The sequence below is a fragment of the Accipiter gentilis genome, chromosome 23 (genome assembly GCF_929443795.1).
Source record: "Accipiter gentilis chromosome 23, bAccGen1.1, whole genome shotgun sequence".
Lineage (NCBI taxonomy): Eukaryota > Metazoa > Chordata > Aves > Accipitriformes > Accipitridae > Astur > Astur gentilis.
This window is the reverse complement of record NC_064902.1, coordinates 11,256,225-11,281,867: the sequence shown is the minus strand read 5'-3', so window position 1 is coordinate 11,281,867 and position 25,643 is coordinate 11,256,225. Positions and strand designations below refer to the sequence as shown.

The following is a 25,643-nucleotide window of genomic DNA, read 5'->3' as shown; positions in this document are numbered from 1 at the left end:
TGTCCCCAAGCCCCTGGACCAGGTCCCCCAGCCCTTGCCCTGCACCTCCACACACACTCACCTTCTCGCCGGGCCGCCCGGCCTCCCCCAGCTCCCCGGCCCGGCCCGGCACCCCGGGGATGCCCGGCTTGCCAGGCTCCCCCGGCTGCCCAGGAGGCCCCTCGGGACCCCGCTCACCAACAGCCCGGCCCGTGGGGCCCTGGGGGCCGGGAGCACCCGGGTCCCCCTTGTCACCTTTGGGTCCTCGCTCGCCAGGGAAGCCTAAGGAGCCCTGCAAAACATAACACTGTGCTGCCAGAACCAGCTCCGTGCTGGGGGCTCTCAGCCCTCCGCTAGCATCCCAGGGCTGAGGCGGCTGCGTGGCCACCCCAGCCAGCTCGGGTAGGGGGGGGAGTGGGGCAGCATATTTGAGCATGGCATCGAGCTTGGTTCCACTTACCTCTCGGCCCGGAGGCCCCCTCTCTCCCGGCTCCCCCCGGCTGCCCTTCTGGCCCCGCAGCCGCTCGGACAGTGGCAGAAACGAGTCCGAGCTCCCGTCATAGGCACCCGTGAGCTCCTTCAGAGAGGAAATCTGGGAGGGAGGAAAGAGCCATGGGTCAGGGGGTCAGTGCAACCCAGCTGCAGCAGCACCCCACAGCCTCGCCAACCCATCTTGGGTCGTTCAGGTCTCCCACCACCTCCCGTGTCCTCCTCCTGCTGCCCTGTGGCAGGAACAACCCCCAGCCTGACAGCCAGGGACTATGTACCTTGATGCCAAGTGCTTCCAGGCTACGTTCAATGTTCTGCAATAAGAAAATATTAAAAACAAAGGGGGTGTTGGCCTGCTCCCACTGTGTGGAGGGTCCTCCATCTCCTGGGGCTGATGTCCCAACCCACCACCTGGGTGGACAGTGGGGGACTCACCACTGCAGTCCCAGGGTCTCCGCGTGCTCCAGGGTTGCCAGGTCGCCCCTAAGTTTGCAGAGAAAGAGGGAATGAAAAGAAGTACAGAGATGCGGTAGGCGAGGTGAGCAGTGCTGATGCCGCCCTCAATAGGTTCCAGAATTAACACTGCTGGTGCTGCCTGGGCAGGGGCTGCAGTTGTGACCACCCTGGAGCACATCATAATTTGTCAGGCTCGGTGCTGGGTACTCACAGGCTCCCCTCGCAGTCCAGGCTCTCCAGGGTCCCCCTGAAACACAGCAAAGGCATCAATGGGGGCAGAGCCAGGCTGGCCAGTGCCAACTCCCGCACCAGGGTCCAGCCCTGCCAGCCTGGGGGCAGGAAGTCCCACCAAGGACTTTTCCTGTCTGGCACAGCATCCCCCAGACCTTTGCCTTGGGGGGCTCAGGGGCAGGAGCACACCTACCTTTGGTCCAGCCACTCCACGGAGGCCCGGTGAGCCCTGGAAGACGCAGAGGGGACACAATGGCACCTGGCTCCCATGGACACGGGGCAGTGCCCTGCGGGAGCCATGGGAGGGGTCCTGCCTGCCCCACGGCAGCCCGGACTCCAGGGTCCGGTGCTGGGTGGCAGCCTGGGCTTGAGGACTACGCACCTGGCCTGGGGGGCCAACCTGCCCTGGGAGGCCAGGGAGGCCGGGGGGGCCGAGGGGGCCTGGCAGACCTCTGTCCCCCTGCTCTCCTTTGGCACCGCTGCGGCCCTGCCGAGAGAGCAATGTCATGCCCAGTACCTGGGTGCCCAGGTCTGTCCCCAGTGGGGGCATGTATCCAGCACCCCCCATCACCACGCTCCTCTGCAGGGAGGTACTCACCTCTCTGCCAGGGGGTCCTGCGTCACCTTTGTCTCCCTAGCCAGGAGGGAAAGGAGTTAGAGGGATGCTGCTCCATCTGCATGCCCCAAAATGATGCTTATGGATCCAGGCAGGGAAGAGCCACCAGGCGTGTGGGGACCATGCAGGGACCATGTGGGGACCACTTGGGGCTCAGCTCCTTACCTTTCTCCCATCCTCTCCTGGTGTCCCGTCTTCCCCCTGGGAACACAAGCTGTCAGTCAGTGCCCGACTCGACCATCCCAGCATGGGCACCGCATGGGACAGGGACAGGCACTGGGGGCATGGCTCAGAGTGCGGGGGCTCTTTGCCATATGCCCCCCTTGCCTTTATGTTGTACGGGGATCACCAGCCCTCAGGACCCTGGACGAGCCCCAGAGCCAAGCCCTGCTCCCAGTACTCACATTCTTTCCGCTGAGGCCAGGTTTGCCATCATCACCAGGTTTGCCCTGGGAGGAAGCAGAGGCAGTGAGAGACCCCCCCCCCCGGTGCTCCCCCTGGCACCAGCAGCCAGGGGTCCCCAGGCCCCACTGCGGCCCCAGGGTGCAGGGAAGGGAGAGCTGGGCATGGGGCGAGCCCCGGCAGACAGACCCAGCTGGGACCGACTGCAGAGGGCACGGGCCAGGATGCATCCCCAGGGCGCAGGGTGGCTGGTACTTACGGGGACACCGGGCGGTCCCAGGGGGCCCACGGGGCCAGGTGGTCCCTGCTCCCCACGCAGCCCGGGCAGCCCCTGCGGGGAAAGGAGACAGGAGGAGCACTGGGTGGCAGGGCACCCATCTCCCCCAGCTGGCTCTGGGAGGAGGGACCGTGACCAGGATAGTGACACCCTGCTGGGTACAGGGGATGGTCCTGCTGTGCTGCCTCAGACCAAGGAGCATGGGACAAGGCATCAGTCCCTTGCAAGTGTGATGGCCCCAGCAGGAGCATAACCCAAACCCACACTCTCCGGAGATACTTACATCCCGGCCGGGGTCCCCCTGCTTCCCTGGGTCCCCCTGCAGACAAGGAGGAGGTGAGGGCAGGGACACTTCTGCCGGGCCCCCCACAAGCACCTTCAGCCCGAAGCGGAGAGTGTCGGGGGGGGGGGGGGGGGCAGCTCCTCCCACCCCATCGTCCCTCCATCCCACAGCCCCCACCCGTGGTGCCCAGGGGTGGCCGTGCCCCCCACCCCGGACCACGCTCACCCGCAGCCCAGGGGGGCCGGGGGGCCCAGGTTTGCCTTCCAGCCCATTGCGGCCATCCACACCTGGTGGGCCACGGTCCCCCTGTAAGAGAGCAGGGCAGGAGGGCTGAAGCCATGGGGCGAGATGGGGGTGCCATGGGGCAGCCGCCAGCCCCCAGCCCCCTCACCTTCTCTCCTGGCAGGCCTCGGTCCCCAGGGTCACCCTGCGGGGTGGGAAGAGGAGTGAGCATCGTCCCCCCTGAACGGGAGCTGAGCAGGGTGTGGACACCCCAGTCAGACCCCCAAGGGGAAGGGGGGCACTCACCCGTGCACCAGGGGGGCCGCGGGGACCCTCCACACCCTGCAAGAGAGAGACATGCTCAGCAGTAGGGCATGGGGGGAAAGGAGGGGGTCCTGGGTGCTCGCCCACCAGCTCCTGCACAGCAGGACCCCTGGCTTTCTGGCAGAACATTGCCCGTCTTGCTGTCCCACTGCCTCCCGCACCAGAAACCCGGCACCTACCCTCTCTCCGGGCAGGCCAGGGGAGCCGGCATCGCCACGGGCGCCCTTCGCGCCATCCTCACCAGGATCCCCAGGGTCCCCCTGCCAGGGAAGGGCACAGCAGTTAGAGGGTACTGCCATACTGCCGCGCCGCCGGCGCAAATGCCTGTGCCGAGCCGGTGCCAGAGCCCATGCTGAGCATCTCTGCTTATGCTGCACAGTTTAAGGGCGGGATAATAGCAAAGGTCTCAAAATACAGGCATGGGCTGAAAACAGACGTTGCTGGGCTCAATGCAGCTCCTGGGTGGCCAGGTAGTGGTCGCAGAAGAAATGCAACAAGCAGCGCTGCTGAGCCAGGAGCCAGCTGAGCCATGGCTGGGGACTGCAATACTATCCAGCACAGAGCACAGCCTGTGGCCAAAACTGCCCCAAGCCTGAGCTGGCTTGTAAAAGTGAAAACACCCAGAGCGTAGGGTACAGCTGTGGGATCCCTACGGGACTAGGGAGCCGTGAGCATGCTGGCTCCTTCAAGGACCTCAGCCCTACAGGGACCTCCTACCCTGGCACCCTCCTCCCTGCACTGGGCAGGAGCATCACGTGCCCCCCGATTCCACATGGCTCACAGCCATGGTGTGCGTCGGCTCCACGTGGCAGGGGCTGTTTTGGGCAGGGAGCGCTTGGTGCACCAGGATCGCAGTGCACAGGCAGAGCCCAGCGGGGGACAGCACAGGACACCCCACCACCAGCATCCTAGGGGACCCACTCGTTACCTTCTCGCCCTTCTCCCCCGCTCCTCCAAGCCCCACGTCAACCTGTGGGGCAGAGAAAGGCTATCAGAGCACATGGGGCCGGGCACCAGCCCGTGGGCAGGGAGAGGGGTGGGGGCAGAACTTACGGTCCGTCCTGGGGGTCCGGGAGGCCCCTGAAAGAAGAGCAAGGGAAGCAGGTTAAGGGGAGCTGGTGTGGCCCCAGTGAGGGCAGGGGTGGCTCCAGGGTGGGGGCCAAGCACGTGGCCTGGCGTCAACTCACCGGCTCCCCACGGTCACCCTTGCTCCCTGGCGCTCCGGGGCTGCCCTTTGGGAAAGAAGGACAGGGTGAGGGGAGGAGGGAACGCGGGACCCGTGGGGTGGAGGGAACCCCTGGGGTAAGGGTGGGCGCGGGGCAATGGGGTGAGTGGGGTGGTGGGTGCCCACGGGGCAGTGGGCGCACACCAGGTGGTACTCACGTTCCTGCCTTCGGGACCTGGGTCCCCTGAGTCACCTTTCTCCCCGGGGGGGCCGCGGTAGCCGGGGAGGCCCTGGGTGGAGGGCAGAGAGAAGGTGTGTGTTAGCGGGAGCCACCCCGAGGCCACTGGGCTTCTTGCCTGCCCCAGGGTGCCCGCCAGCCCCGCACTTACCCGGGGGCCCCTGTCTCCAGGTTTGCCAGGCAGACCCGCTTCACCCTGTGGGGATAGAGATGGTGAGTGGGGGGCAGCAGGGAGGGGGGCAGTGGTCCCAGGGGGTACTTGCTTACCGGGGTACCTTCGTCACCCTTCTCTCCACGCTCTCCCTGCGGCACAGGTCAGCAGATGTCAGCCAGGGGGAGAAAAGCACAAGTCACCAGCATCCTCCTGCTCCCTGCCAGCCCCCCAACTCCTCAGTGCCATGGTGTCCCATGGCCCCCAGTCCCATTGCCCCCCTTGCCCCACGCTACCTCCTTGCCACGCAGCCCGGTCTGCCCCGGGGCACCAGCTCGGCCCGGCTCTCCCTTCTCCCCTGGCTCCCCTGGGTCACCCTAGACAAGGAGGGAAGGGGCAATGAGTCAGGGCAGCATGAGGGGAGCACAGGGGCTGCCGGGGGGGAGAAGGGGCTCAGCATGGCACCCTCCACTCCCCGGAGGGTCATCATGACACAGCCTGCAGGGACAGCCCCTCCAGAGCCCAATGGCCAGATGGATGGACAGATAGACAGAGGGGCAATGCCTCCTGCAGTGACATTACCTTTGGGCCACTCCTGCCCGTGAGGCCAACGATACCCTGGTTGTTGGAGAGGGAAAGCACTTGTCACCAGGGACCTGGATGGCCCCATGCTGGGGGAGTGACTGGGGCCATGAGCCGGTGCCCCCAGGGCAGACCATGGCCAGCCCCAGCCCTTGGGGTGCACCCAGACTCACCCGATCGCCCTGCTCGCCTTTGGGGCCAGCCGGCCCTGGGATGCTCAGGCCAGGGGCACCCTAGACACAAAGGGATGCAGCGTGGAGCAACGGCACGGGCACCATGAACCCAGGGGGGCTGTGCTATGCCCCCTGTGCGCCCCATCCCCAGGCAGTACTCACACGGGCACCTTTATCTCCTGCATCGCCCTTGGGGCCAGGAGGTCCTTCTGGTCCTGGGAAGCCTCTGTCACCCTGGAGCAGATGAAATGACACCATCAGCCCCCCCCACAGCACCCCCTTCCCCCCCACTGCAGCTGGGGACCAGCACGGGCATCCCCTCGGGTCGATGTCCAGCTGTACAATCCCACTCCCCAGCCTACAGCCATGCCCAGGGAGTGCCAGCACAGGATCAGGGGGCATGGCCCAGGCAGGGTTACCTTCTCTCCTCCAACACCAGGCACACTGGGAGCCTAGGGGAGAAGCAGAGGGGACGGTGCTGGGCACTGCCCACAGCTCCCTGTCCCAGGGCTGGGGCAGGCAGATGTAGACCCACCGGGCAGCAACACTTACCGGCTTGCCGGGTGGTCCTGGATCGCCCTGTGGAGAGATGGGTGTCATTGCCAGCCCCTTCCCCAGCAGCCCCCTACCACCCCACTGGGAACACACTTTGCCCTCACCTTCTCGCCCTGGGGGCCAGCCGGTCCTGGAGCTCCCTGTGGTGAGAGAAGAGACCTCAGAGGGCTGGTGGTGCCTGGGGACTCGCACCTGGGGCATAGCAGCCCCCGCTCCCGGGGTGCCGGGTCCACAGCACCGCAGCCACTGCTCCCACTCACCTCTCTGCCTGATGGCCCTGGGCGCCCTGGGGCTCCCGCCTCGCCCTGGAGGAGGGGAGGAAGAGGAAGGTGTCAGGGGCATCCTCCCACCTCGTGCCAGGGCGGCTGCTCCAGGGCAGGACAGGCGTTGCCCCAGCGTGGCCGCAGCTGCCCCAGCTCACCTACCTTCTCGCCTTCGGGGCCTGGCATGCCGCGGTCCCCCTGCAGAGTGAAGCAGAAGAGGGTTTCAGGGAGCCTTCCTCCCTCCATGCTGTGCTGCCCCCACCGCACGTGCTGCCCCAAAACCCTTCAGGGCCCAGCCCCAAGTCGCATCCAAGATCATTGGCTCCAACAGCAACACTGCAGGACTGCAGGGACACCAGGACCTGCCAATGCTGCTGAATGGCACAATCCTGCTCTGGCACTGTCTCACCTTCTCGCCGATCTCTCCCAGCTCGCCTGGTGCCCCACGGTCTCCCTGACACAGAAAGAAGATGGGGTCAGGGGCAGCAGGACCCGCAGGGGATGGCAGGGGTCCCGGCACAGCACCCAGACCCCTTTTCTCCCTGCTGAAGGCAAGGCGAGAGCATCCCTTTGGTCCCCACACCACTCACCTTCCTGCCCTGCTCTCCTGGCGGTCCCCGAGGGCCCTGCAAAGGAGGATGGAGAAGATGTCACCTCTGGCGTGGCAGGGCAAATGCCCAGGCTGGCTGGACCGGGAGCCCTCTGGGGTACCTTCAGGGCTCGGCTCACCAGCGAGGCCAGCTCCTGCCTGCCTTACCTTCTCTTGGAAAACTCACCCGGTCTCCTGGGTCCCCGGGGCGGCCAGGCGGCCCTGGGAAACCTTCTTTGCTGTCACCCTGGGGATTAGGAAAGGAGACAGCCATGCCCATGAGATGGGGATGGGCATCCCCGCTGGAGAGCGGTACAGGGTCCGGCCCCAGCAGAGCATCCCCACTGTCCTCTTACCTTCTCTCCCTTCAGGCCGGGGGGCCCGGCAGGTCCCCGGGGCCCAGGGTCCCCAGGCAGGCCCTGCAAGAGAGCACAGATCAGCCCCAGGGACACACAACTGGCACAGCCCCACTCCCCTCTGCCACCCCTGCTGGCTCAGGTGCCGGACTTACCGGGGGGCCAGGCTCCCCTCGAGGTGCTATGCCATCCACAAGTCCGGGGGGACCCTGCAGAGACACGGGTCAGCTCCTGTGTGACAGCCTGGGAGGTCTCAGACCTTCCCAACTGCAGTGCCCTCAGGCATCCACAGGACCTCTGTCCAGGAGGGCAGAGGAGCCAGGGAAACACAGAGCCACTCACCCTCTCCCCTCGGTCACCCTTCTCCCCCTGCAAAAGCAAAAAAAAATGTAGGTAAGGACAGGTCTGGGCTCTTCCCATGCCCCCTCAAATGGAGAGCAGGGACATGCGGGACAGAGCCCATCATCAGTGGTATCAGGGCACATGTGTGCCATGTGCCTCTGCACACTGCCCAGCACCAGCAACAGCTCATGTGTGTTTATGTGTGCATGGGCACAGCCCATGAGTGTGACCAGGACCACTGCACAGGGGAGCAGCTTCAAGCTGCTGGCTGTCCCTCCATCCATCTGTCCACATGTCCCCCAGCCGTCCCCGTGCAGCACCAGGGGGCACATACCTTCACAAACTCTCCCGGAGGTCCCGGCGGCCCCATGGGTCCAAGCGGACCGGGGGGGCCTGGATCACCAAATGGTCCCCGTGGACCAGGGGTCCCAGGTGGGCCAGGGCTGCCCTGGAGGACAGAGATGCTCTGTTAGCTGGGGCTGTGGCATGAGCTGGGGGTGCTGGCAGAGACCCCCTGGTATCACCACCCCCATACCTACCGGTGTGCCTGGCTCCCCTTTCCGGCCTGGCAGCCCCTGTGTTCCATCCACGATCACCCTGGGCTCTCCCTGAGTGAGGAGGGGGAGGAAAAAATCAGTGTCCCCGAGTGCCCTGTCGTGTCCCCAGTGGGACACGACGGGGGCTACAGTGCCACAAGGCCAGCAGCCCAGCAGGGAGACGAGGAGACGCTGGGGTCACCCAGACACCAAGTAACAGGAGATGCCAGGGGCTGAGATGTGCCCGCCAGGGTCCCCACTGCTCCCCAGGGACGCCCGCAGGACAGCCCCATGCCCATCACCTACCGGCTCGCCTTTCTCCCCCTTCGGGCCAGAAAGCCCCATCGGCCCCCGTGGCCCCTGGGAAAGAAAGATGAGAGTGAAGGGCGAGGTGCAGGTGGGGAGCAGGGATGGGTAGGGATGGGGCCATACTCACAGGATCCCCTCGGAGGCCAGGGACGCCCTGGGTACCCTGGAAAACAACAGCTCAGGAGATGAATGTGTGTCCCTGCCAGCCAGAGGAGCGAGGATGGGATGGGATGGGATGGGATGGGATGGGATGGGATGGGATGGGATGAGATGGGATGGGACGGGACAGGACGGGGGCTCCAGCCAAGTCAGCCATGGACAGTCCCTGCCCAGTACACTTGGCCTGGGACACACACACAGGGGGCAGGAATGACCCTACCAGCTATGGAGACGCCCTGGCACAAGGAAAGGGTAGGCAGAGGCTGGCTCAGGGAGCAGGCAGGGCAGGCAGGGTGATGGGAAGAGCCCACCATGCAGCAGCAAACTCGGGGAGACATCCCCACTTACTGGCTGGCCAGGGGATCCGGGGTTCCCAGGGCGGCCAGGGCTTCCTGGTGTCCCATCAGCTCCAGGTAATCCCTGTGGGAGAAAGGAGCATCACACCAGTGTCCCAGTGCATGCTGGCACTGCCAGACCCCCCCAGTGCCCCAGACAGTGGTGGTCGTGGCACTGGGAGCCCAGGACAGCCCCGTGGGTGAGCCAGGTCTCGGGGTCCCTTTCCCGTGTGTGCTGAGTTAGGGTGTGAGGGAGCAGCATGGGGCAGGACCAGGGCTCCCCAAGAAGATCCTCCAGCCTGGATGAGGAAGAGGGAAGGACAAGGGGCAGAGAGAGACCCCACGGGGCTGGGTCCTGTGCCTGGGGACCCAGGGGGCATCTGGGTGAGGGGATTGGAGGTACTCACCCTGTCCCCCTTCTTGCCTGGCCGCTCAATGCTCTCTCCTGGCAGACCCCGCGGGCCAGCAGGTCCTGGAGGTCCAGGCAGCCCATGGCGGCCCTGGAGGGACAGCGGAGAGGACTGGCTGAGTAGTGGGCAGTAGCCAAGGGACATCCCCTTCTCTGTCCCTGCAGTCAGGGCTGGACAGGTCCCTGCCTTGGCACACACCCACAGGCAGGACAAGGGGACCTGGGGGCCATGTTGCTGCCCCCCACCAGGGAGCTGCACCCCATCTCCCCCCCAGCAGGACTTTACCGGCTCGCCAGGGGGGCCCGGCTGCCCCGCGCGTCCTTGCAGTCCCTGCGGAGACAAAGCCAGTGCTGACCATCCCCTCTGGGCTGGCATCAGTGAGGTTTGGGGGGACACAGCCCCCCCCCGAATCACCAGTAGTGGGGAGACACCCAAACACTCACTGTCTCTCCACGGTCCCCCTTTTCACCCTGCAAAGGGACAGAAGGAACAGGTTAGCGGCTGTACTCCCATGCTCGGCTCCCCACTGCACTGCTGCCATCAGCAAGTTTGGGGGTCCCTGAGCCCTGGCGGCATGGTATGGCATGGCATGGCACGGCACGGCACGGCACGGGGATGCTCACCCTAGGGCACTGCACAGTACAGGGCTTCGGCTTCGGCTCTGGCTCCGGCTGGCAAGACAAGGGAAGCCTGTGTGAACCCAGGCATAGGAGAAGCCCCTGGCCCCTGTGGGGCTGCTCCTGCTCTGCACCCCCTGGGGCACCCTGACCCCTTACCCTGGTAGAGATGATGGTGCAGAGGTCGTCAGTGAGCTCCCCCTCCAGCTCTGCCAGGGTGCCGCTGTCATGGTAGAGGTACCGCGGGTCCTCGCCGGTGACCACACGCCGGAGCTGCTCCCGGTCCGCCCCCTCCAAGCCCACCGCCAGCACCCGGATCCCTGAGTCGAAAGCTCCCTCAGCGCCCCACAGGACACGGCCCCCTCTGTATGCACCCCGCTGGGACCCCATCCATCCTCACCCCCAGCCTTGACATCCCTGGCTGCGGCGATGGCATCGTCCCCAGAGGGGCTGTCAGCCAGGATCACCAGCACCGCCGGCACACTGGGCCGGCGCCCCGCACTGGGGCTCAGCAAGTAGGTCCTGGCGAAGGTGATGGCTGCCCCTAGGGAGGGAGAAGGAGGAGGGGGGCAGTCAGCGGGGTTCCACCAGCTGCTGCCCCGGCTCCCAGCGCAGCCCCTCACCGATGGCGTTGCCGCTGGGCTCCTCGTAGCGCATGGTGCGAATCTGCTCCAGCACGGCGGGCAAGTCACTGGAGCGGTTGAGGAGCAGCCAGGGCAGGCTGCGGTAGCTGTACGTGGCCAGAGCCACCTGTGAGGGTGCAGGGGAGCAGTGGGCACCACTGCCCACCCGCACCCCCAGGACCCCCACCGCCGTGGCAGCACCGTACCTGGGTGCCCTCAGGGCCCAGGCGTCCCAAGGCGGACACGGTGTTGGAGAGGAGGGTGCGGACGGCATCAGCGCTGGAGGAGCTGTCGCGGGTGCCATGCACGAGGAATATGATGTCACCGCGGGCTTCCCTGCAGACTGCGGGGTACAGGGAAGGGGTGAAGCCGCCGGCAGAGCGGACAAGCCCAGCCCGTCCCCCTGGCGCGGCCTCACCGTACCCGTGCGCTCGCTGACAGAGGTCTCGGCACCCGGCGTGCTCCCCAGGACCGGGCGGAGGGTGAAGGTGTAGCGCTGCCCCAGCCGCAGTCCGGAGACCTGCTGGGAGCTGGCAGCACCGGGCAGGGTCTGCCCTGTCTCCCCCCCAGCTGCCACCCGGGGGACAGAGTCAGGGGGACTGGCGAGCCCCCGTGGGGACACTGCCCCCTGCCCTGGGGCTGTTCGCCTGCCTCACCTGCGGGGGGGGTCCAGGAGAGGACGTAGCTGGAGGCACCGGGGACGGGGGTCCAGGTGAGCGTCACCGAGTCCCTCCGCACATCTGTCACCCGCAGACTGGTGACATGCCCTGGGGCAGCTGCCAAGGAGGAGGAGGAAAGAGTGTGCCAGCCCCATGGGGCAGCCCCCACCCCGCTCCTGGCCCCCCAGCCATCACCCTCCCCCAGCCAGCGGCTGCAACAGCCCAGTCCCTGGATGCCCCTCTGGGCTCCAGCCCTGCGCCGGGGGTCCGATGCTCCCTTGGCCCCATGCAGCTCCTTACCGGTGATGGCGGTGACGGTGGCCGGCTCGCTCTCCCTGCTGCCAGCCAGGCTGGTGATGCTGATGTGGTAGCGCCGGCCTGGCTCCAGCCCCCCCAGGTCATAGGAGCTGGCAGCGGCTGGGAGCTGCTGGCTGCGTTGGGGCCCCCCTGCCCGGGGGGAGAGAGGGGTGAGGGGGGGGTGCGGCATGGGGGCTGGTGGGGATGCAGGGGTGCTGGCTGGCCAAGCTCACCCTCAGCCAGGCGCCAGACCAGGCGGTACCCGGCACTGCCAGCCACCGGCACCCAGGCCAGGCGCAGGCGTTGCTCCGAGGCCTCTGTCACCTGGAAGCTGCTGACGGGGGGCAGCGGGGCTGCCTCCGCTGTGGGGCAGAGGAGCAGGCGTTAGGGGCAGGGGTGCCCGGTTCCACCCCAGGGTGCTGCCCCCCACCCAGCACTCACGGGTGGTGACGATGATGGAGACGGGGTTGCCCTCCCGGTTGCCAATGAGCGCCGTCACCTTCACGGTGTAGGAGACGCCACCCTCCAGGTCGGGGATGTCGAAGGAGCTGGTGTGGCCGGGAACTCGCTGGCTGTTCTCCGAGCCCCCTGCCAAGGACTGCGACGTCAGCCCTCTGCCCCACCACCCTCGGGGCCCATTCCCATCCTTACCCCACAGTACCATCCCTGCGGCTCCACACCACACGGTAGGCAGTGGCTCCCGGCACGCCGACCCAGGTGACGCGGGCAACATTGCTCCTGGATGCTTGCACCTCCAGCCGGGACACCGTCCCCACCTGCTCGGGTGCTGCGACACCAAGAGGGCCACTGTCACCCAGGCCCGTGGCAAGTCGCACCGGCTGGCACCAGTGGGTGAGGGGACACCTCACCTATCCGCCCCGTGGTGGTGACAGGGCTGCCCTCACGGCCATCCACTACAGCCGAGATGCCAATGGTGTAGACAATGCCGGCACGCAGCCCCTCGATGGTGAAGGCAGTGGGGTCAGCAGGGAGGAAGCGGGATTGTTCCAGACCTAGGAGAGACAGTTGGGCTTGGAAGGGCTCCAGCACCACTGCCGCGGCACCCCGCGGTCCCCACACTCACCGTCGCTGCCTCGCCAAGTCAGCAGGTAGCCCCCGGCGCCTGGCAGCCCTCGCCAGGTGACCCGCAGCTGGCCGGGACCGGCCTCCGTCACCCGCAGCTCCGAGATGCTGCCCACCGCCGGGTACTCTGCACCACACCAGGGCACCGTGGTGTCACCTTGGGGTCCCTAGAGGGGCCTCGCGGCCACCCCAGTGCCCTGAGGGCTTGTGGGGACATAGAGGACCAACACATGGCAGGGGGAAGAAAACACAGCGCCAGGACTCCCGATGGCAAACCCCAACACGGACTTACTGAGGCGGACGGTGAGCGTGGCGGCACTGCCCTCCCGGCCGCCTGCCAGTGCCGAGACGCGCACCAAGTAGGCGATGCCCTCCCGGAGGTCACCCAGCTCCAGCCCCGTCTGGCTGCCCGGGACGCGTCTCGTCCTCTCTGTGCCATCTGCCGGGAGCGTGGCGGCCGCTGACCCTCAGCACCAGCCGGCTGGGGTCCCCCAGGCGCTGCCTGCGCCCCTGCCCACAGACTCACCCTGGTTGTTGCGCACCACCACTTTGTACTCGGTGGCACCGGGGACGGCGCTCCAGCTCAGTCGCACCCGCCTGCCCGCCTCCTCAACGAGCCGCAGGTCCGACACGGTGCCCACGGGTGCCTCCACGCCTGCGAGTGGACACGGTGAAGCATGGCCAGAGCTGCAGAGCCCGGACAGCACGGCCCCCATCCTTACCCTGGGCCGTGACCAGAGAGCTAGGGGTCTCACGGCCAAGGGGGTCTCTGGGCTGAGCAATGCCATGTGGGATGTCCCTCCATCTCAATGGCTTGGGAGGGTGGGGGACAAGCCAGGGGACCTGTGGCGGTCACTCACCTGTCTGGAAGGTGGTGACGGGGGTGGCCACCTCCCCACCATCATAGAGTGTGTAGAGGGTGATGCGGTACTCGGTGCCTGGCTGCAGCCCCATCAACTGGTATGTGTTGGCGCTGCTGGGGAGCGACACTGTCCTGGGGGGCTCTGGTCCTGTGGGGAGGGGAAGGTCACCGCCAGCTGCCAGCACAGGGCGTCTGTGGAGGGGTCCGGGTGCCCCAAGCCCACCTGTGGCTCTCTTCCACTCCAGACGGTAGCCACGGGCATCACGGGCGCTGGTCCAGAGCACCTGGATGGATGTGGGGCCCAGGATGTTGGTTCGCAGCGTCTGCTCCGCTCCCGCCTCTGCAAGAGGGACCCCCGTGGGCCAGGCTGCCCTGTGCCACTCTGCTGCTGGCCACCCACCACGGCATGTCCCCGGCCCCCGCACACAGCTGGGTGGGGAGCACCGTGGTGTGGGGCCAAGGGTGCTGGTGCCCACTCCATCCCGCGGCAATGGCACCGGGGACAGAGCCAGAGGCCAGCAGCAGGTTCGCATCACCCATACCCACCACCTACCCGTCTTCTGCCGCACGGTGGCCGTGGGCCCCTCCAGCTGCCCAAAGAGCGGGGCCACCATCACCACGTAGTCAGTGTTGGGCTGTAGCCCCCCCAGCACGTGCGACGTCCGCCCAGCATCCAGGTCCACCCTGTGCCTGTCCTGCCCTGTGAGAACCAGCACAGCAGTCCTTTGGGGGGGCCGGGCAGTGGGTGCCACCACCCTACTCCTGTCCCTCCTCCCTGGGGCCACCAGCAGAAGGGGCGCAAGCTCTGGGATGGACACCTACCTGTGAGAGTCGCCCAGGAGAGCCGGTAGCCGGTGGCACCGCCAACAGGCTGCCAGGCCAGCAGCATGCTCTGCGCCGAGATGTTGTGGACAGCCAAGTGCTGCACACCCACCGGGCGCCCTGCGGGCAAGAGGTGCCCATCGCATCCCCCACGTGAGAGTAGGGCAGGGGGCAGTGGGAAGCACCTTTGCCTGCAAACACGCCTGCTCTGGTCGGGGGGGAAGCCCCCTTGTCCCTGCTCATGGATGCTGAACCACACTCACGTCACCGAGTGCAGCCCATGCCCAGGCAGCTCCTTCAAAGCACCGCAGCTCCAGCAAACTGGAGCCCAAACGCCTTCTGCTTAATGCCTTAAATACTTTCTGCAGGTTAAGGCTGCCTGGAGCAGCTGAAGGAATCAGTTTGCCAAATCTGAGGCTTGTAAAGGTGTTGCCCTGGGGCCTCACCCCTGCTCCTGCCCGGCAATGCTTTCTTCCCAAAGATTGCAGTGCTTGAATTTATAAAAAAAAACCTGCATTTTTTCAGTTGACATTTTTACATCACGTGGGGAAAGCTTCAGCGGAAACACTCCCATAAGGCTATGAAGAAGCTGGGAGAGCACACAGTGCTGCATCCCCTCCGGGAGCACTTTTTGGGGCTCACAGCATCACCGTGTAGTTGTGCTCACCTGCATCCCCATTCCAGCCCCCCCGCCAGGCAGCAATGGGCTGGGCAACCCCATCCCCATGAGGCACGGTGACTGGAGGGGCATCCCTGTGCTGGGAACTCATCCCTGTCCCCGGCTGAGCCCAGGGCCAGGCGCCGTTCTTACGTGTCCGGGCGGTGAGGGTGGCGGGGACGGCGGGCTGCTGCACGTAGCGGGGTCGGAGCATCACCACGTACTCGGTGTCGGGGCGCAGGTTGCTCAGCGTGGCCGACTGTGCGCTGGCCCCCAGGCTCTTCTCATCCCCCTGGGCTGCCCCTGGAGAGGGAGGTGGAGGGGTAAGGGTGGGCACGGGGGCACAGCACATGCCAGGCCCAGCAGGGAAGGGGTGTCCGCGGGCCCGCACCTTGCCCTGGGGATGCCAGTCGGTGCCAGGGGTGGGGAGCGCTGGGAGAGGAGTGCTGGGAGAGGCTGGGATGGCGGCCAGGGCAGGGGCACCCATCGGAGCGCCCGGGGCCAGGGAGGGGCTTCCAGGTGCGCGGCTCCAGCCCAGCACCCGGCTGAGACTGGGGTCTGCCGCCCACCCCCCACGCAGAGCAACCGCAAGGGCACGCACATGCCTGCGCTCTCAGACCCGGGCAGGGGCGCCCGTGGGGGCCGCTGGCCGTCACGCACACCCGTGCGAGCGCTTCGAGCCCTGCGCGTCAAAGCCTCCGGGCGTAGGAACACACACGCCGCCTCCACGCCTCTGTAGGCACACGTGCCCCGCAGCCTGCGCACGAGCGCCGGCCGCCGCGGTGAGGGCAGGCGTGCACACACCCACAGCGCTTTTGGCATGCGCCCCCCGCATCACCCCCATGCATGCAACCCCCTTCCCCGAGCATGCACCCTGCCATGTCCTGCCCGGCCCACGGGGCTGTGCAAAGGTAGGGCATCCAGACAGGACCATCCGCTCGCAGGGAAAGTACCCTCACCTTGCACGGTGTAGCTGAGGCTGTAGCCCTGGGGGGGCTCGGGGCCAGGCTGCCAGGCCAACCGCAGGAAGGTCGGTCCAGTCTCCACCACACGGAAATCCAGCACGGAGCCAGCCCGGCTCTCTGAGGGCAGAGGGAGCCAGGGATGAGCCCCCAGCCCCACATGCCGTAGGCACCCAGCGCCTGCCCGCGCCCCCGTCCCTGTGGCATGGACACTCACGGGTGCGTGCTCGGCCGGACACCGACTCGCCGATGCTGTTGGCGTACTGGGCGGTGACCGTGACCAGGTACTCCGTCCCTGCGCGCAGTCCCCGCAGCACAGCGCTCGTCTCCCGCGGCCCCAGGGTCACCTGGGCAGGGACAGTGTCACCCCCCTGCCATTCCCAGGCCACGCGTGGGGCCGCCAGGGACCCCCAGGGACTCGGAGCAGGCAGGTGGGAGCGCTTACCTCCTGCCTCTCTGTCACGATCGGCTGCCCCAGCCCCGTCAGCGGCACGCGCTGCACCCGGTAGCCGGTGACAGGGCCGCTGGCTGCCGTCCAGCGGATCCGCAGCTGGTCAAGGCCCCGCTCCAGGATCTCCATGTTGGAGGGTCCGGTGTGGCTCGGCCCATCTGTGGGGGACGACAGGAGCTGTCAGCCCCAGGGTGCATGGGGTGGCAGGGAATGCTCGCCAGGGTGGCACAGCCACGTTCCCAGTGGGACAGGATGGCCAGGAGGGCATTTTGGGGAGGGTGCGTGCTAAGCATGCACCGAGGGTGAGCGCAGCCTGGCAACCAGCACCACCAGCACCCAAACCCCACGGGAAGGAGGGTGAGTGCCCATACCCATGAGGCGCAGGGTGCCCCCGACACTCGTGCACACCCTGCGTGTCATTAGCGGCACCAGTGTCCCCAGCAGCTTGAAGTCACCAACATAGAAGAAGAAGGCATCGGTGGGCATCGAGGCCACACGCATCAGCTCCTTGTGGTCAGCGTTCTTGATCCCTGGCGGGGATGGAGATGATGGGTGAGGGCAGGGACCCTGAACCTGGGGGGACCCCCCCGTCACCTGGCACCAAAGCCTTGCTCACCCACAGCGAAGACCTTGATGCCCTGGCTCTTCAACTTTGCCGCTGGCCCCTCAGCATCATCCTGGGACTTGCCATCCGTGATGAGGATGCAGATCTGCGGGGCCAGGCGAGAGCCGTGAGACCCAGCCCAGGGCCAACGGACCCACCGCGTCCCCTCCCAGCTGTCCCCAGGGCCACCGCCCTGCAGGTACCTGGGGGACCCCTGGCCGGAGCTGCGTGGGGCCGAAGAAGTTGTCAGCGACGTAGCGGAATCCGGCACCGGTCCGTGTGTTGCCGCCCTTGTAGCTCAGCTGCTGGATGGCCCTCCGGACGCTTGTGCCATCGGTGTGCTGGGAGAAGGGGAACTCCACCCTGGGGGGCGCAGGGGACGCGTCATCTCCCAGCCCTGCCGCCCCACTGTCCCGCACGCCCCCTCCCCGGGGCTCACCGTGGATCATCGCTGTACTGCGCCACAGCGAAGCGCACCGCTTTCTCGCCCACCACCTGCACAAAGGGCCCCACCAGTTCGTCCATGAAGGTGCGGATGGCGCGGAAGTTGTTCCTGCCAATGCTGGATGAGCCATCCACCAGGAAAACGATGTCGGCCTCCAGCACGTCCTCGCACACTGCTGCGGGGCGGTGAGAGCACTCAGGGCGCGGACCGGCACCACGGCACGGTGGTGCTGGGCCCCTCTCGCACCCCTGCCACCGTGTGCCCCTGGTGCTCTGCACCCACCTTGGCTCCTCTTCTGCGCTGTGGCAGCCGGGGGGCCCAGGAGCACCGGGAGCATGGCGAGGAGCAGGAGCCGGCCGCTCATCGTGGGAGCCTGCGGGAGAGGATGCTGCCACCACCACCCCGCACCAGCCCCACGCCTCTGGGGACAGCAGTGCCAGAGTGGCAGGGCCCGGGAGGGCCCAGCACCGTGCCGCGCCGCGCCGCCTGGCAGCCTCAGGAAGGCAAGGTGTCAGCGCCACGCTGGGCACCACCGCTGGCACCCTTCGGTGCAGGGGAGAGCCCCCGCTTTGGGTTAGGGCAGGGGGGCGGCAGGGCTGTACCCGGCCGCGTTACCACACGTCGCCCACGCCGGAGAAGCGACCGGCAGCACCCGGTGCCCGTACAGCACGCCGGGTCTGCCGCCTCACCGAAAAGCGCCGGGTGGGCAGCATCTGGCCTGCATCTGGCCGAGCGGGAGCAGCGCCCGTGGCTACCCCACGGCAGGGGCACGGGCCGACGGCGGTGGCGGGTGCGGGAGGGCACGGTCGCGTGTGTGCCCCGCGCCTGGCCCCGCTCCAGCTCTCCCCGTTCACCCTGGCCGGGCCTGGCCCGCGGCCCCGTTCGCTGCCCGGGGGTGCCGTGCCCCGGCCGGCGGGAGGCTGCCAGCCCCGGCTGCAGGGTGTGCACGGGCTCTGCCTCCACAAGCCCTTCCCGCTGCCTGCCTGCCTGCCTGCCTGCCCGCCCGCCCGCTCCACGCCTCGGCACCGGCGGCAGCTCACCCCGGTTGCTCCTGCCCGCCGGGTCCCCCTGCCTGCGGGGGCTCCCCACCATCCCGGGAAGGCTGGCAAAAGCGGGGTGCTCTAAGGCAGCGGGGAGCCGGGGTGGGCAAGCCCTGCCCGCGAGACCCCACGCCCCGCCGCTTCCCACGCACACGGCTGCGGGGGGCACCCGGCCTGACACCGCAGCGATGGCCACCCCGGGTCTCAGCCCAAGCACGGCCCCGGACCGCCTGAACCCGGGAGGTGCGAGCCCGGCGCGGGAGGGCGGACGAGCGCCCACGGGTGCCCGCGTGGGAGGCGGGGGGGGGGGGGGGGGGGGGGGGGGCTCGGTCCTGCCCCGCAGCACCCCCCACCCTCCCCACCGCCTGCAGCGGGACCCCCGCGACAGCCGCCCCCCCCCGGCCGCGGGCACTCACCCACCGCCCCCCGCGGGGCTGCACCGTGCCGAGCCGAGCCGCTCCGTGCCGAGCCGAGCCGAGCCGAGCCGAGCCGGGCGCAGGCGGTGCCGGCGCCGAGCGGCCCCCGGCGCTCCCGCCCCTTTATTGAGGGCGGCCCGGAGCGCGGTGCCGGGGGGGGGGGGGGGGGAGAGCGGCGGCCCCCGCCCAGCCCGGCCCCCCAAAAAGGGCTCTTCCCACCCGCCCCGCCGGGGAGCGGAGGAAAGCGGCTTTTCGGGCTGTCCCCCACCAAAGTGCCACCCCTGGCTCTCCCGCCGGCTGCATCGCCGCCAGGGGCTGTGGGGCTCCGGGATGGGGATGAAGCAGGAGGGGGTTGGACCCCCTGGAAGGGTTTCTGCTGGACTCGCCACAGAAACATCTGTGCGCGGCTGAGAGGGCCCTGGTGAGGCTCAAGGCAGTTTTCCCTCCAGCATCTCCATCCTCCATGTCCCAGGAACGTGGTAAGCAGCTCTGGGACCTGCCAGCCTGAAGCCGGCTGCACACCTCCATCCGTCTTGGGGGAATGTGTCCGCAGGGACCTCGGGACACTGCCTGGCCCTGGGCAGAGCTGGACGGAGCTGACCTGGGGACCCGAGCCTTGGCCCCCTCCAGGTTAGAGCCTGGCTCTGAGCACCAGCCCTGGGAATGATGATGGTGGTGGAGAAGGACTGCTCCCCACGCCAACACAGTTCCCACAAGGCTGCAGGACAGCCAGGCCTTGGCCAGGACCTTTCCTGCACCCTGCAGCTCGTGGTACCCATCGCGTGGGACCCTAGCACCCCTAGCTCAAGTAGGGGGACTGCGCTGGAGCCAGCTGTGGGGCATCCTCCCAGTCTGCTCTGGACACCATCTCCCAGCGGCCACCAGATCAGACTGGTGGCCGAGACCTACCCCAGAGCTGGAGAAACACTCTGGAAAGCAACTGGTGGTGTGACTGCAGCTGGTGGGAAGAGGTGAAAGGGAGAGGGATGCCCAGCAAGGTAGACAGGGACCCCATGGTGCCCTGGTCTCCCTCCCTGCCCACCCAGCAACTGGCAGGACTGTCCCCTGGATCTGCTGCTTAGCCCAGGGTGCACCCCTGGCTCTCAGGATGCCCCTCACCCCCAGAGCACACCATGCGACCACACTGCTCCTTGGGGTGCATCACGGTGCACCCCATGCTCCCCGTGCTCACCTGGGGTTGGCCCTGGCTCGTGGCCCCAGCATGTGCCCCATGCCACCTCCTCTCTGTCCCCTTGGTCACCCCGCATCCCTCTGTCCCCAGCACCCCGTGTACCTGTGCCCTCCCGGCTGCCGGCCCAGGGGCTCCCCTCCGGCTCCTGGTGGGGCAGCGGGCAGGTCCGGGGGCATCTTCCTGTGGGCAGCGAGGGGAGCGACAGTGGGGGTCCCTGGGGCCCAGGGCCACCTCACAGCTGGGGGCCCGGGGCAGGGCCACCTGCCACTGAGCAAAGATGCTCCAGGGCTGGCTGCAGGCAACTTTCCCAGGCACACACTGTTCCCAAGCAGGGGAGGAGCGGCGATGCCCCCGCTCTTCTTAAAGGCGCAGCAAGCAGTGCATCCCCTCCTCTTCGTTAGCCTTCCTCTCGTTAGGCCCCAGCCCTGGCCCCCAAACCTGGCCGGCCGGCTCCAAAGTTCACCGTGGCCACGGGTTTCCCTCTGCCCACCCCAGCTCTGTGGGTCCGGCCATAGGTCCAGCATCCCCAGGTCAGGACCGTCCCCAAACCCTCCTCCCGCCAGAGCTCGCTTAATGAAGGCAGGGCGGCCTGTCCCAATTAGACAAGGGGCTTCGTTAAACAGGGAGCAGAGGGGTCTGCCAAGGGCTCTGTGGCTGGCCCCAGGCCCGGAGCTGGTGGAGCAGCCCACGGCACGGTGCCGGCAGCCGGGCACGGGCGGCTGGGGGTCACCCCGGCTAACGGAGCGAGCATCGTCCAGCGGGCACTGCAGGCAGAGGCACCAGGGCAGCGATGCTTTGCAGCCATGCCGGGGGCTCTGCCTGCCACCTTGGCCCCCGGGAACGTGGCAGGGACCGGTGTGGGGTGGTCCCCAAACCCTGCTCCCCCATGGGTAGCTCAGCAGCATCCCCCCTTGCATTGGCACTGGAGGGAGGCATGCCAGGGTGCTGGGTCCCCAAAACCAGAGTGCCTCCCCTCCACAGTGTTTCCCAGCTCCCCCCACACACACATACCAGGGCCAGGGAAGGAATCCGCGGCCCCGGGCGCGGGACGGTGCTGCCTCAGCGGAGGGAGAGCACCAGGTGCGAGTGACTCACGCAGCCGCCCTGCTCCGCTGCACGCCAGTCCCTCCGGGAACATCCCAAAAAGCTGTCGGCCCTTTCCCAAGCCTGGCGGGCTGGCAGCCAGGCCACTAGTCCTTACTCCCACAGCCCAGGCTTGGGGTTCCCCATCTCCCGGCTGGCTTGGCCCCAAAGTACGTTGACTCCTCTCCACTGACACTGATCAAAGCTTGCAGGGCTGACTGTAACCCCGGCCCCTCACCCCTGCCTGCCCTCTGCATGCCACCCTGGTCTCCAAATGCCGCTCGCCAGCTGGCCACGCACTCCCTGTGGCACAGCCTCTGCTGCCCCATAAGTCTCAGATCACGAGAAGCCCCTAAACATCTCCCCAGATCCCACTGGCCCTGGTCCCTGCAGGGCACTGCCCTGGGCTGCAGGCACAGGTTGAGCACCAGCTCCAAGCCCCGCAGGGGTTCACACCATCCCCAGGGACAGGAGACCCCGGTTTGAGAGTGGGCACGCGGGAAGTACTGGGGCTGAGCCTCTCTCCGCCCTGCGCTTGCCAGGCAGGCGGTCTCGCCACTGCCTTAGTGGGAAATGAGGAAAATTTGTTTTCTTCAGCCCCAGGTGAGGTTTCAGCTCTGCATTAGGCGGCAGGAAAGATGAGTCACGTGGCATGGCGAGACGTGGCACGGTGAGACACGGCACGGTGAGACATGTGCGGGGCTGCAGAGCCAGCTGTGGCTGCGGTGCCGTGGGTCCTGTGCCCCATCCTCTGCCCATCCTCTCCACATCCTGCAGCCACTGCCTTCGGGGCTGAGCTGGCACAGGCTGGGGTTCAGCAGAACCCTTACAGGATTTTAGTTTCCTGACCCTACGGCACTCCAGCAGCGCTCCCTGCTCCAGCACAGTGTGGGCATCCCCAGCTGGCAGGGATGCATGGGGCAGCTCCAGGGCTGCTGGAAGGGAGCTGCTCCCTCTCCACGCCCTCTTAAATTTGGGGGCTTTCAGGCAGAGGGGAGCAGCGGGAGGCTGGCGCTGAGGCGGGTGAGGGGAGGAGGAGCTGGCCGGTGCCGGAGTGGGAACCTCGCCTGCCGCGGGGGCCAGTTGGGACACGCTCCAGGAATGTCTCCCAGCACCAGCCACCACCAGCTCCCCGCCGTGGCACCCAGCTGCCTGTCCCCGGCATCCTGGGAAAGGGGCCCATGGACCCCCACCCCTGTCACCAGCCAGCTTGGGAAGAGCACTGGAGGGCCAGCATCATGTTCACAGTGTGGCCTCAGGGACCCTCATGCTACCCTGCGGGTCTCCTCAGCAAGCTCAGGGGCCAAAAATTGGGCCAGGGTAGGGAACCGGTCACCCCTTACCTCCTGCTGACCTGCCCCGAGGGGTTTGGGGTGGCAGACAGCCGTGCCAGCCCTCCAGACTGCGCTTCACAAGGGGTACGGACAGCAGACCGCCAGCTCCTCTGTGCCAGAGGGGACATCTTGCAGCACCCCCCGTTCTGCTGCTGCCCAAAGACACATCCCTGTAGGAAAAGGAAGCAAAGTATCACATCAGGATAAAGCCATGAACGGCGAGCTGCCCCCTCTGCCCAGTGGCTCTGGGGATGCCCAAAGCGAGGGAGATGCTCCCAGCTGCAGGGACCACAGTGGGTGCAGGGGCAGCAGGGAGGGTCTGGTGGGTGAAGGACGATGGAGGCGAGTGGTCCCGCTGCAGCCAGGCTTGGGGTCGGGCTGAGCCCGCTGTGCCCGCATGCCAGGGCTCCCTGAGGGGCAGGCACATGCCCCATCTCCCCCCGTAGCTCCTGCAGAGGGATGGGAAGTTTTTCCTGCCCGTAAACTGTTGTGTCTGGAGGCTGCTGCTGGCGCGGCCACACACCAGCATCTCACAAAGCTGCGCTGGACTGCAGCCAGGCCCTGCCGTCCACGCAGACGGGGCTCAGGGAGGGAACAGTGACACTGCGGGGATGTGACCACCCCCCGCCTTCCTTGGCTGAGTCAGGCAGGAGAAGGCAGCCCTGGTCAGCCTGACCGCGGAGGCTGGGCTGGCTCTCAGGGACGGTGAGGGATGGGAAAGCCAGGCACTACCAGGGCGCTGCCGAGGGCCGGCAGCGCTTTGCAACGGCACGGGGCCAGCATGCCAGAAAGGGAGCGTTACGGTGGAGACAATGGCAGCGGGACGAGGAGCCAGCGGCACTGCGTGGGGCTCGAGAGTCCCTAGTTAACAAGCTACCTTCATCAGCTGCATCCTGTGGCTGGGCTTTGGGTGATGCTAGGGATGCCCAGAGAGGCTGCACAGTGGCTGGGGCGGGAGTCAGGGACCCAGGGGGAGGCAGGGGACAGCAGGGTGCAGGCAGGGGCTGATGTGCCCCTGGAGGTGACGTGCCCCACGCTGCATGTGACCACCCACGCAGCCTGGCTCATCCCGCAGGAATCCAGCTTCTTAACGGATTGAGCTGCTCCCCTTCGCTCCTGGCCCCACGGCCCCCACTAGGCTCCATAAAATAAGCTTGGCTCGGGCTTGAGGGTGGGGATGCGGGAGAGGGTGGAAATGCAGGGACCGGGTACAGCAAAGCTCCCCCAGCACCTCCGTGTGGGGCCAGTGCTGCTTTTCCCCGTGCTTACAGCCTTGTTGGGGTGCACATGCCCTAGAGATGCTGCAGCCAGCCCAGCACGCTGCTACGGAAGGGAAACTCCTGCCTCTTCACAGGGGCAGACAAATTGCCTGCCTCAGGGGCATGGCGGATTAAGGCACTCCCTGTCCAGCCCCAGCTGCAGGGTATGCAGAAAGCAGCCGCAGCACCCAGGGCACAGCCTGGTTCCGGGCTGCAAGAAGTGGGACCCAGGGACCCATCGCAGTGTGAGAGCAGGAGCTGGCAGAGCAGAGGGAGCAGTTTCCCCTCGGATGCCTGCAGGAAGGAGAAGATGAAGGGAAGCCGAGGGAGAGCCGCCAGCCGGCAGTGTGTGCGCTCAGGGCATGTGCAGGCTGGGCCCGTGGTGCGCGGAGCGTGACTCGACACGCCGGGCGGCTGAGACAGCCCGTGCCCGCCTGCACCGGTCGCCTGCACCCACCGGTGCCGCCCAGCCTGCCTGCCCAGCTCCGTGCAGCCTCGGGGGTCCCCAGGGACCAGCATCATCGCAGCGCAGCACCTTGGGCCAGGCGGCGGGATGCAGAGGTGAAAGGTGGCATTCCTGCAGCTGTCCCCTGGGAGAGCGGTTTGGGGCAAGGCCAGGTCACTGGTGCTTCCCTGCAGCACTGGGGGAGGCGAGGAGATTGTCTTACCTGCAAACACCACGATGCCATGTCTCTGGCTGCCTCGAGCCCTCACCAGCATCTCTCCAGGAAAGTGTGCAGGAAGATGGGGCAGCTCAGCCCCACTGGGTGCTGGGGGGGCTGTCACGGGGCAGGGGCTGCTTCTGGCCTCACATGGTGGCTGCCACTTTGCACTAAACGCGGCTCCCAGAGGCGGGCCAGGAGGAGTACCGCGGCTTCAGGGGACTGGAGGGGCACGCAGGAGCCCGGCACTGCTCCCGGAGACCTCACAGGAATACTCACCAGCACTGCAGGCAGGATGGTACCACCGGTCCCTGCTTCACATCAGACCGACCCAGGGAGCAGCTGAGCAGGGGCATCTGCAGGGGCCCAGGACCCAGAGCCCAGCCCTGCAGAGCCGGGGCACTTGCCAGCAGCACGGCAGCCCTTGCCACATGCAGGGGCAAGCTGCCCACCAGCTCCCAAACCCCACAGCATCTCCACACCCTATCAGAGGGGGACGAGCACCGCAAAGCCACGGCTGCCCCATCCCTCCTCCCCCAGCCCCAGAACTGGGAGCAGCAGGTACAGGGGGAGATGGGCAAGGCACCACCACCTTCCCTGTGCACGGGAGCTGCTCTGCTGCCTGATGCTGAGCTTGTCCCCTTCCCAGGGCTGGGAAACGGCAGATGCCCAGCTCCCAGCACGGCACCCAGGGCCACAAGGCCAGCTATGGGCTAACCCAGCCATGGGAGTCCCCACAGACCCTGGAGACCTGTGAGGGGAGACCCGGCAAGAGCAGGCAGCAGCATGGCAGGAGGTGCCGGCGGGAGCAGCGCAGCGGCAGGGGCACACAGCAACCACTCGCCGGGTGGGGAGGAGGAATGGCAGGCGGGCAGCATGCAGGCCTGGGAAGCTGGAGCTGTTCCCGGGATGCTGCCAGCTGTGCTGCAAGAAGCTGCTCCTCGGCAGGGATTCACACAGCTTGATGGGGCTGGGAGTATTTGTTCCTCCCTCCAACGGCAACAGCAGATGCCTCCTCGGCTGCAGTGGCTCAGGACAGCTGTATTCCCAGGGGAGGAGTGTTGCCAAGCGGAATAGCTGTGAGTCCAAGGAGCTGGCCCTTGGGGGCCCCTAGCGCAGCCCCGAAGGACGG

General features: G+C 67.2%; 1 protein-coding gene across 11 annotated transcripts in view; it reads right to left on the bottom strand.

The window, feature by feature from the left end:
- COL7A1 (collagen type VII alpha 1 chain) overlaps positions 1 to 20,426 on the bottom strand; it is a 32,866-nt gene extending 12,440 nt beyond the window's left edge. For 10 of the 11 annotated variants that reach the window (XR_007509279.1, XM_049826330.1, XM_049826332.1 and 7 more), the window contains exons 1-74: positions 18,982 to 19,061; positions 17,808 to 17,898; positions 17,520 to 17,700; positions 17,284 to 17,443; positions 17,093 to 17,186; positions 16,848 to 17,006; positions 16,471 to 16,634; positions 16,243 to 16,372; positions 16,023 to 16,145; positions 15,217 to 15,366; positions 14,406 to 14,525; positions 14,137 to 14,283; positions 13,807 to 13,923; positions 13,582 to 13,731; positions 13,248 to 13,376; positions 13,014 to 13,160; positions 12,723 to 12,848; positions 12,508 to 12,651; positions 12,300 to 12,425; positions 12,080 to 12,226; positions 11,872 to 12,000; positions 11,642 to 11,788; positions 11,339 to 11,458; positions 11,106 to 11,252; positions 10,889 to 11,025; positions 10,683 to 10,809; positions 10,460 to 10,603; positions 10,219 to 10,379; positions 10,066 to 10,113; positions 9,886 to 9,912; positions 9,728 to 9,772; positions 9,440 to 9,532; positions 9,046 to 9,117; positions 8,666 to 8,701; positions 8,536 to 8,589; positions 8,233 to 8,301; positions 8,028 to 8,141; positions 7,694 to 7,720; positions 7,507 to 7,560; positions 7,352 to 7,414; positions 7,183 to 7,242; positions 6,997 to 7,032; positions 6,816 to 6,860; positions 6,569 to 6,604; positions 6,404 to 6,448; positions 6,248 to 6,283; positions 6,141 to 6,167; positions 6,008 to 6,040; positions 5,751 to 5,822; positions 5,589 to 5,648; positions 5,416 to 5,451; positions 5,130 to 5,210; positions 4,950 to 4,985; positions 4,834 to 4,878; positions 4,663 to 4,734; positions 4,467 to 4,511; positions 4,333 to 4,359; positions 4,208 to 4,249; positions 3,459 to 3,539; positions 3,262 to 3,297; positions 3,125 to 3,160; positions 2,959 to 3,039; positions 2,734 to 2,769; positions 2,433 to 2,504; positions 2,176 to 2,220; positions 1,937 to 1,972; positions 1,754 to 1,789; positions 1,538 to 1,642; positions 1,349 to 1,384; positions 1,136 to 1,171; positions 904 to 951; positions 747 to 782; positions 440 to 571; positions 62 to 271 (exon numbers count right to left, since the gene is read on the bottom strand). Coding sequence is in view for 10 of the 11 variants with exons in the window: in XM_049826330.1 (XP_049682287.1) it covers positions 62 to 271; positions 440 to 571; positions 747 to 782; positions 904 to 951; positions 1,136 to 1,171; positions 1,349 to 1,384; positions 1,538 to 1,642; positions 1,754 to 1,789; positions 1,937 to 1,972; positions 2,176 to 2,220; positions 2,433 to 2,504; positions 2,734 to 2,769; positions 2,959 to 3,039; positions 3,125 to 3,160; positions 3,262 to 3,297; positions 3,459 to 3,539; positions 4,208 to 4,249; positions 4,333 to 4,359; positions 4,467 to 4,511; positions 4,663 to 4,734; positions 4,834 to 4,878; positions 4,950 to 4,985; positions 5,130 to 5,210; positions 5,416 to 5,451; positions 5,589 to 5,648; positions 5,751 to 5,822; positions 6,008 to 6,040; positions 6,141 to 6,167; positions 6,248 to 6,283; positions 6,404 to 6,448; positions 6,569 to 6,604; positions 6,816 to 6,860; positions 6,997 to 7,032; positions 7,183 to 7,242; positions 7,352 to 7,414; positions 7,507 to 7,560; positions 7,694 to 7,720; positions 8,028 to 8,141; positions 8,233 to 8,301; positions 8,536 to 8,589; positions 8,666 to 8,701; positions 9,046 to 9,117; positions 9,440 to 9,532; positions 9,728 to 9,772; positions 9,886 to 9,912; positions 10,066 to 10,113; positions 10,219 to 10,379; positions 10,460 to 10,603; positions 10,683 to 10,809; positions 10,889 to 11,025; positions 11,106 to 11,252; positions 11,339 to 11,458; positions 11,642 to 11,788; positions 11,872 to 12,000; positions 12,080 to 12,226; positions 12,300 to 12,425; positions 12,508 to 12,651; positions 12,723 to 12,848; positions 13,014 to 13,160; positions 13,248 to 13,376; positions 13,582 to 13,731; positions 13,807 to 13,923; positions 14,137 to 14,283; positions 14,406 to 14,525; positions 15,217 to 15,366; positions 16,023 to 16,145; positions 16,243 to 16,372; positions 16,471 to 16,634; positions 16,848 to 17,006; positions 17,093 to 17,186; positions 17,284 to 17,443; positions 17,520 to 17,700; positions 17,808 to 17,889 (6,306 nt within the window). In the remaining variant the exon portion in view is untranslated. Of the gene's footprint in view, positions 1 to 61; positions 272 to 439; positions 572 to 746; positions 783 to 903; positions 952 to 1,135; positions 1,172 to 1,348; positions 1,385 to 1,537; positions 1,643 to 1,753; positions 1,790 to 1,936; positions 1,973 to 2,175; positions 2,221 to 2,432; positions 2,505 to 2,733; positions 2,770 to 2,958; positions 3,040 to 3,124; positions 3,161 to 3,261; positions 3,298 to 3,458; positions 3,540 to 4,207; positions 4,250 to 4,332; positions 4,360 to 4,466; positions 4,512 to 4,662; positions 4,735 to 4,833; positions 4,879 to 4,949; positions 4,986 to 5,129; positions 5,211 to 5,415; positions 5,452 to 5,588; positions 5,649 to 5,750; positions 5,823 to 6,007; positions 6,041 to 6,140; positions 6,168 to 6,247; positions 6,284 to 6,403; positions 6,449 to 6,568; positions 6,605 to 6,815; positions 6,861 to 6,996; positions 7,033 to 7,182; positions 7,243 to 7,351; positions 7,415 to 7,506; positions 7,561 to 7,693; positions 7,721 to 8,027; positions 8,142 to 8,232; positions 8,302 to 8,535; positions 8,590 to 8,665; positions 8,702 to 9,045; positions 9,118 to 9,439; positions 9,533 to 9,727; positions 9,773 to 9,885; positions 9,913 to 10,065; positions 10,114 to 10,218; positions 10,380 to 10,459; positions 10,604 to 10,682; positions 10,810 to 10,888; positions 11,026 to 11,105; positions 11,253 to 11,338; positions 11,459 to 11,641; positions 11,789 to 11,871; positions 12,001 to 12,079; positions 12,227 to 12,299; positions 12,426 to 12,507; positions 12,652 to 12,722; positions 12,849 to 13,013; positions 13,161 to 13,247; positions 13,377 to 13,581; positions 13,732 to 13,806; positions 13,924 to 14,136; positions 14,284 to 14,405; positions 14,526 to 15,216; positions 15,367 to 16,022; positions 16,146 to 16,242; positions 16,373 to 16,470; positions 16,635 to 16,847; positions 17,007 to 17,092; positions 17,187 to 17,283; positions 17,444 to 17,519; positions 17,701 to 17,807; positions 17,899 to 18,981; positions 19,062 to 20,275 lie in introns of those variants that run through there. The other variant, XM_049826331.1, reaches the window with a different exon arrangement.
- Positions 20,427 to 25,643: the final 5,217 nt, after the last annotated feature.